Genomic DNA, 8,735 nt, shown 5'->3' with positions numbered 1-8,735 from the left:
ATTGCTGAGAACGTCCTGGGAAGGCTAGCTTCCCATGCTTCTCAAGAGGTCTTTTTGGCATGGGGTGCCCAACTTGAGCTCACAAAGCTCAAGAAGACTTTATCCACCATCAATCTAGTGCTTCAGGATGCAGAGAAGAAGCAAGTGAAGAATCTCCTAATCACTCATTGGTTGGGAAAGCTCAAAGATGTTTGTTACGACGTCGATGATGTCCTTGACGAACTGGAGTTTCGAAAGTTGAGGAAGAAAGTGCTGACCAACAACCATGGGCGTGTCAAAGGACAGGTACGCCACTTTTTTTCGCGTTGGAGTCCAACAGTGTTTAACTTCAATATAGGACATAAGGTGAAAGAGATTAGAGAACGACTTGTTGAAATTGATAATGAAAAGAGACAATTTGCTCTGGTTGAGGTGCCTAAGATAGCTGAAGATCATAGTGTGCCCCAAGGGATGCAATACAATCAAAGAGAAACTGATTCCTTGGTAGAGGCTTCAGAAGTTATTGGGAGAGATGATGATAAAGAGCTAATTTTTAGTCATCTCTTACATAACACTGATATCTCTAATGAGGAGAATGTTTCTGTTATTTCAATCCTTGGGTTGGGGGGGTTGGGTAAGACAACGCTGGCTAAATTGGTGTACAATGATAGCGTGGTAGAGGAGAATTTTGAGGTGAAAATGTGGGTATGTGTCTCAGAAAACTTTGAAGTCAAATCATTAATTCTCAAGATTATCAATGCTGCAACTGATCAAAAATGTGAGGAGGAAAGTTTGGACAGTATGAAAAGAAGGTTGCAAGATACTTTGAGAGGTAGAAAGTTTTTGTTAGTGTTAGATGATGTTTGGGATACGGAGTCTATTGGAGTAACACTAGAAAAATGGTTGGGTTTAAAAAGTCTGTTATGTGTGGGAGCTAATGGAAGTAGAATCCTCGTAACAACACGAAATAGATCAGTTGCTTTACTCGTGAATCCTTCATACATGCATTCTTTGAAAGGTCTTCCCCACAAAGACTGCATGTCCTTGTTCATCAAAAGGGCATTGAAGAAAGGAGAGGAACAACGCTATCCACATTTGATAGAAATTGGAGAGGATATTGTGAACAAGTGTGGAGGAGTTCCTTTAGCTGTAGCAACTCTAGGGAGCATGCTCTATTTGAACAGAGAGCCAGACCGATGGTTGAGTGTGAGAGATGATGACATGTGGAGTATAGGAAATGACCATATTCTACCTGCACTCAAATTGAGCTATGATGCATTGCCACAACACTTGAAACCATGTTTTGCATTTTGTTCACTTTTCCCAAAGGATTTTGAATACTATAGTGAGTCACTAGTTGACCTGTGGGTAGCACAAGGCTACCTCAAAACATGTAAAAAAAATGAAGATCTTGGTAAAATGGGTATGGACTATATAAGACAGTTCTGCTCTAGATCATTGTTTCAAGTTGAAAACGATTTCAAAACCATTATGATGTTTAAAATGCATGATCTAGTTCATGATATAGCAATTTCGGTGGCACAAACAGAGTACTCCACAGTCAATTTTCGTCCCTCTAGTGCTTTTGAAATGGTTCGACATGTGTCAATATCCGACAAAGACATGCTTGGACAAGAAGCACAAGTGCCTGATTTCATATTCAAGTCAACCAAATTGCGTTCCTTTCTAATTCCATCTAGAGCTGGCAAGATGATGAATCAACGTTTTGTAAAGACATGCATCTCGAGATTCAAATATATGCGGGTGCTAGATCTCAGTGGGTCGCCCCTTGAGAAGCTACCAAGTTCCATTGGTAGTTTGTTTCATCTGAGATTTCTCGACTTGTCTTCCAATGATAAGATAAAAAGGCTTCCGAATTCCATCTGTAATTTACTGAATTTGGAGTCCTTGATCCTTCGTCAATGTACCGCACTTGAGGAGATACCCAAAGACATAGGGAACCTGATCAACCTCCGAAGCTTGGCGATAACTGCACAGCAGAAGTATTTACCAAAAGGAATTAGTCGCCTCACTTCACTCCAACTTTTACATTTTTTTGGATGTGTCAATCTGATGACTTTGGGGGAAGAGATCCAATTCCTCACTAACCTTCGTAGATTGGGGATTTCCAACTGTGAAAATTTGGAATCCTTGCCACCAAATATGAAACTCTTGACCGCTCTGCATAGTCTACATATAGATGAGTGTAAAAAGCTTGATTTGATGAAAACCAGAGAAGGCCCTCAAGGTCTTAGATCATTTATCATCTGCGTTTCAGATTTAGAGGTTTTGCCTCCCTGGCTTGAAGATTCTGCAAAAGTTTTGCAGAGCATAACAGTCGCGGGGTGTGATAATCTGACTGAACTTCCGGAACTGCAAAAATTTACATTCCTCGAGCAACTATTGATTGGAAGTTGTTCCAATTTGTTAGCTTTACCGCAAGGGTTACATTGCCTCACTGAGTTGAGAGAATTGGAAATTAATGATTGTCCCAAACTGAGCAAGAGCTGCAAAAGGCAATTAAAAGGTGGGGACTGGTCCAAGTTTGCACGGGAGGCAAAGATTACACTTGACTCTGATGTGGATACGGACGAAGAGGAAGACAAAGATGAAGGTGCTTTCGACGATCACAATGCTATCTCAAGTGATAATAATTAGGTAAGGAACTATCTACTACTTATTGATTTATTTATTTTTATATCGATTTATCATGCATACTAATCATTGTGGGCTTTATCATGCATCAATTTCATATGCTTGTCACTTTAATGAAAATCAAGACTTCTAAGATATCTATGTTTGTCACTCACGTATCTCTAGGACGATTTCAGTTCTAAACTTTGAACACACAAATATAAAATGGTGTACGGTGTACAGTGTACTTTCATTTTTAAGGCAAGCACCCTTGATTCTAAAATCCAACAATGCTTTATAATATATATAGATATATATATATATATATATATGTGTGTGTGTACCACTATGTCACTATGTCACACTGTCACACTGGTGTACTTCTTCAAATTTAAAGCATAATGTAAGAATCACATTATCCATTATGTTTTATATACATGTAACTTGCTTCATTTCTTCTCTAATCTATCTATCTTATAAAGTATACCAAATTATATATTTTGATAGCTTTTCTGACCAAAATAACGAGTATGCAAATTTTAACTTATTAACACTAATGATTGATTGTTATAACTTGCTCTCTACGACTAGATTTTCATATACTTATAACATTCAGGCTTTTCATGTATTGTAGATCTCCAGAGTTGCAACAGAACTGCAGCTAGGTGATTTAGAATGAAGCAACAGTACACCACGTACTGCACTTGGCTACTTGCATTCTACTAATATGCTTCGGTCACCACGGAGCAATTGCAGATGCGGCGGCTCTTTCTCTTTGGGTCTTTGCATGCCTGGTTTAGGCCTGTAGTCTTTCTTTGTATGTTTATGCCTATTGGCTTTGTTTTTCCTGCCTGGCTAGTTTCTGGGTTTTGTGGTTGTTCATCTCTCCTGTCGAATTGAGATCTTTCATGTACACTAATACCTGCAACATTTTCCAATAAGCAGAGTTGAATAACTCTAACAAACCTAATTAGACTAGAATCATAATTCTACTAGATTTATAGTTTGTCGCTGACAGTGGCATGTCATCTACATCCTTCCTAGAGCCACCCACATTTCGACTTCGTAAAACTCAGAACCTCAGGATCAAATCAGGCAAATGATAAGCCAACCAACTTATATCGCTTCTTACACACTATATCGACTCCACATGTTATGATGAACCACTTGATTTTCTATAAAACAAAACAAATTGAATGTGATGCTTACACACCTACAGAAATGCACATTAAGTCAAATTTAAAGCACTCTTTCCTCAAGATTCCTCAAGATGGGGTTAGCTTTAATGTGGTTATTTCCTTCGTGTTGTATATTGTGGTTTTTTGTTTTTTGTTTTTGAACTGGAATTTGTGTCCCCTAACTCTTTTTAATTATTTAAGTATTTGGAATTTGCCTGTAAGATCCTTTATCTTCTGCTTGTATGTAGATATACAGACATTTGAGATACTCTTTGGCTCATATGAAGTTCGACAAGGGAAAATGGTTAGCTTCCAGGTTGAGGAAAGGTGGTTCCGTTGGGATATCTACCGTGTAGTGAAGCCAAAGGCCACACTAAGTAGGGGAAATTCCCAAAAATAGTTGGGATAACTTCCTTTTGTTGTTGTAAGGAAAATTGTTTTGATCATTGATCAGAAATTTCTGAACGAACGGTGCTTCCAATGCAGTACCTTAGTCAATGATAATACTGTAACACAAGCATATTTAGTACACAGAATGCAAAATCCATGTGGCCGGAGTACGTCCTCGACTTCTCGCCCGATACTATGTGGCCATCTCCGTCAGTATCGATGACGATCCTCCCTGAGGTATTGACGGTTTTCTCGAGAGCCTTTCCTGTGACGGGGCCTCTCTTCTTTTTTGTCGGCTTCGCTCCGACGGTGCCTATCACATGATAAACCAAATTGATTATTAAAATCAGAGACCATTTATTATTAATTATAAGAAAACAAATCATTCATCTTTCATTACCTGAGGGCTACCCATAAGGAGAAAGAATGAAAAATTGCATTGACCGCAACTATCGGCACCGAGACTTTACCGGAATACCGTGATTTTTCTACCGTGGACGTATTTCGTCATTCTGGTCATATCTTATTTCACGACTTTTTTGTGTTTGAAGGTTCTACATATAGTTTGTTTTTGAAACGGAACATTTACTTCACACTTGGTAAACAAGTTACACAACATTAGTAGACATGTTGTGATTGTGATGATCAAACTTAAGAAATGAAAATCCAACCTTCAGATCTGACCATCATGATAAAATACATGTATGGGAAAAAATTCAACTTGATCCGACAAGGTTAACGGCTCGATCCGGACGGTCAATCCCGTAAGTCAAACCCCTAAACGCACCGAAAAGGTCATTGGATCGTCTAAATTACGTATTTTGGCCGGACCTTCAACTGAAAATAGTTTCAAATCGATGAGACGCAACAAGTCATATAAAAATTTTACGGAAAATAACCACCGAAGATAGGGCTACCCATAGGGAGAAAGAATGGAAAATTACATTGACCGCAACTATCGGCACCGAGATTTTACCGGAATATTGTGATTTTTCAACCGTAGACATATTTCCCCATTCTTGTCATATCTTATTTCACGACTTTTTTACGTTTGAAGGTTCTACGTATAGTTTGTTTTTGAAACAGAACATTTATTTAACACTTCGGTAAACAACATTAGTAGGTATGTTGTGATTGTGATGATCAAACTTGAGAAACGAAAATCTGACCATCATGATAAAATACATGTAAGGGAAAAAATTCAACTTGATCCGACAAGGTTAAGGGCTCGATCCGGACGGTCAATCCCGTAAGTCAAACTCCTAAACGCACCGAAAAGGTCATTGGACCGTCTAAATTACGTATTTTGGCCGGACCTTCAACTGAAAATAGTTTCAAATCGATGAGATGCAACAAGTCGTATATTAGGGTATTCGTCGGCTAAAGTCTAGGGTTTAGCCGACGAAATATTAGGGTATTCGTTGACGAAATATAAGGCACTTTAGCCGACGAAATTATATATTTCGTCGGCTAAACTTTATATAGACGTCGGCTAAAGTTCACAGACTAAAGTTGACCATAGCCGACGAAAATTTAAATTAGCCGACGAAAAAATACTTCGTCGGCCTGGTTTTTTTATTTTCGTCGGCTAAAAGCTTTCTTCTAGTAGTGGCTATTAATTCTTGGGGAACAAGTAATAATCGGGGGAATATATGTATATGCATATGGTATTAAGGTAGTACTTGTGCTTTAAGTAAGTACGTAGGAGGACACATTTAATTGGAATCATGGAGGGATTCTTATCTTGTTAAGGAAGAACTATATATTCTTATAGAACATAGGAAAAAGCTATATATACAACTCTACTCTATCAACCACAAAGATCTATTTTAGATTCTTTGTGCCATAGAGTACGTATATATACGTGATCGATATGGACTCATCGCAATCATCTATTCCCAGTAAGTAACTCATTCTAATGTGTATTCTTATTACTCGGCATAACAATAACTCGATCAATTGAAACTGTTTTTACACGACTAAACTGTATTTACCCAAATTTGATGTTGTTTTGTTGCAATTGTTTCAGCTTCAGGTGTTTTCAAATCACTTTCAGATTCACCACCATCTCATTGCAGTCTAAATATAGAATCATTTTCGTTGTTAAGTGAATTTCTGGATGGTAATAGCAGCGATCCAGAAGATGCATATGAATCAGAGGAGTTCAAAGCTGGTGGATACAAATGGTACTATATATTCTCAATCATATGCTATATTAATTAGAAAAAAAAAAAAAAAATTAATACAAACATGTTTGCATGCGCACAGGAAACTAGTCATCTATCCAAAGGGAAACAAGAAGAAGAAGGTGGAAGACCACATCTCTGTTTACTTACAGATAGCTGGAGCAAATTCACTTGAGATGGGTTGGGAAGTGTATGTTGACTTCCGATTGTTTTTGCTCGATCAGAGTAAGAATGTCTACATGGTGTTTGAAGGTACGTATCATATAGTACTTCATGATGATCATCAGTACGATAACGACATACTTCTCAATTCTCATTATGCTAATAAGGTTCATATATATATATATTGCTGTTTGATTTTCTGATACTACTCTTTGTTTGTGTGTGTGTTTTCATTACTCATCGATCAGATGCTTTTACAAGGAAAAACTGTATTCACGGAGCCAAGCTTGATGTGGGTTTTGATAAACTAGTGCCTCTAGATGAATTCCATGATGCATCTCATGGATACCTCGTTGATGACAAGTGCGTCTTTGGAGCCGAGGTCTTTGTTTGTAAAGAGACAAGAAGAGGAATGGGAGAATGTATATCGAGGGTAAAAAGTCCCAAAACGTACAAGTATATTTGGAAGCTTAGGAATTTTTCAAGTTTAACTGATCCATACTACCCCTCAGAACCATTCACTGTTGAAGATCAAAAATGGTATGCTAATTAAGCCTTACTAGCGACATATACATAGTTAAGTCTGTTATCATTATATTTGCTAGACTTTTGAGTAGCTAGGAATGTAGGATACATTGTTCATCTTGGTATTGTTGCATGCATGCAGGATTATACAACTCTATCCCAAGGGAGTTGACCAACAAAACAGACATATTGGTATTTACTTGCAATTGGTTGATCGAAAAGCAACTCCTCCTGCCACTAAAGTATTTGCAGAGCTTTCCATACCCATTGTACATCCATTGTGTAGTGGCCTCTACTGGAGCCGAACGGATCCAGGTATATATTAGCTAGCTAGTTTTGTAACTATTAACAAAACTACTGAACATAATTGCATGTTAAGTATCTATATTCGATTTCTTCATCTTTATTTCAATCCTCTAATTACATGTCCCATTTGCGCTTTTGCAGTCAAGTGGTGTTACACTATTGGCGGGCTAGGTTATGGTTGGAATTTCACTACGTTGGATTATGCAAGTCGGATTTTGTGTTTTGATACTTGCGTAGTTGAGACTAAGTTGACTATTCATGGAATTACTGAAAGAGCAAGTGACTCGGAGGAACAAAACAGTTCTATAAAGACAAAGAGGGCTAGTGTCGATCCAAACAAGATTCAGCCGTATTCTAAGGGCACCATGTGTTGTTTCTTTTTCATGTCAATGTCTGCCTTGGTCTTGTTAATTGGCAAGAACAAAGCCTCACTGGGACATTGGTTTGGGTCTACAAAAACTTGAAAACATGCAATTGATTAGTACACCACGAAAGCTGATCAATATATCTAGATTTTATGTGTAATTGTAAGGATTTTTTTTTTTTTTTTAAACTGCGTACCCTGATCTTATGTGCAATTAATACTACTCTTTGTGTGTGCGTTTTATTACTCATCGATGTGATGCTTTTACAAAGAGAAACTGTATTCCATGATGCATCTCATGAATACCTCGTTGGGTTTGGGAATGATGGAGATGGAGATGGGGGTTGGGAATGTTCAGAATTTGGGAATCTTCAACAAGCTCTTTGCCTCCATGCTCATGCGATTCAAACTGGTTTCATGGATAATATCTTTGTTGGAGCTTCACTCATAGAGTCGTACTCAAAATGTGGTAGAATAGAGAATGCAGTCTGATTATTTGAAGGGATGGTGTACAAGGATGTTGTTATCTGGAGTGCAATGATTGCAGGTTATGGAATCCATGGACAAGGACAGGAAGCTCTGAAAGTGTTTGATGATATGGTTAAGCACTCAGCTGTTACGCCTAATGATGTAACATTTACCTCTGTTTTATCTGCATGTAGCCATTCATGTTTGGTTGTAGAAGGTTTGGGGATATTCAGTATGATGTTGCATCAATACCAACTGAAGCCCAGACCCGAGCATTATGGAATATTGGTTGTCTTCTTGGCCGCACAGGAGAGTTGGACAAGGCCATGGAAATTGTTGAGCGAATGCCAAACCCAGCTGAACCACATGTTTGGGGAGCCTTGCTTGGTGCCTGTCGGATTCATAACAACGTCAAGCTGGGAGAGGTTGTAGCAAAGAGACTTTTGGAGTTAGAACCGGATGATGCAGGTTATTACGTACTGCTATCAAATATATATGCCATGGATGATAAATGGGAAAATGTATCAAATCTTAGAACTTCCG

At 38.2% G+C, this 8,735-nt stretch overlaps 2 protein-coding genes across 2 annotated transcripts in view; both read left to right on the top strand.

The window, feature by feature from the left end:
• Window positions 1-867: 867 nt before the first annotated feature.
• LOC101306840 (putative disease resistance protein RGA3-like) lies at window positions 868-3,506 on the top strand. The gene is made up of 2 exons (XM_004304611.1): window positions 868-2,637; window positions 3,248-3,506. The coding sequence occupies exon 1, from the start codon at window positions 982-984 to the stop codon at window positions 2,635-2,637; it is 1,656 nt and encodes a 551-aa protein (XP_004304659.1). The 5' UTR covers window positions 868-981; the 3' UTR covers window positions 3,248-3,506.
• Window positions 3,507-6,054: 2,548 nt separating this feature from the next.
• The window catches only part of LOC101304505 (putative pentatricopeptide repeat-containing protein At1g56570-like), a 3,653-nt gene continuing 972 nt past the window's right edge, over window positions 6,055-8,735 (top strand). Inside the window, exons 1-7 of the mRNA XM_004306328.1 lie at window positions 6,055-6,082; window positions 6,211-6,367; window positions 6,450-6,619; window positions 6,778-7,069; window positions 7,197-7,369; window positions 8,272-8,324; window positions 8,387-8,660. Coding sequence (XP_004306376.1) covers window positions 6,055-6,082; window positions 6,211-6,367; window positions 6,450-6,619; window positions 6,778-7,069; window positions 7,197-7,369; window positions 8,272-8,324; window positions 8,387-8,660 — 1,147 coding nt within the window. The remainder of the gene's footprint in view (window positions 6,083-6,210; window positions 6,368-6,449; window positions 6,620-6,777; window positions 7,070-7,196; window positions 7,370-8,271; window positions 8,325-8,386; window positions 8,661-8,735) is intronic.

This window comes from Fragaria vesca, linkage group LG6 (assembly GCF_000184155.1).
Source record: "Fragaria vesca subsp. vesca linkage group LG6, FraVesHawaii_1.0, whole genome shotgun sequence".
NCBI classification, from domain to species: Eukaryota; Viridiplantae; Streptophyta; class Magnoliopsida; order Rosales; family Rosaceae; genus Fragaria; species Fragaria vesca.
The sequence above is the reverse complement of the archived record's forward strand: the minus strand, read 5'-3'. Positions and strand labels throughout refer to the sequence as shown.

Bases quoted from the DNA above. Each gene is read 5' to 3' on its own strand.
- LOC101306840 (XM_004304611.1), top strand. From the start codon at position 982: ATGCATTCTTTGAAAGGTCTTCCCCACAAAGACTGCATGTCCTTGTTC.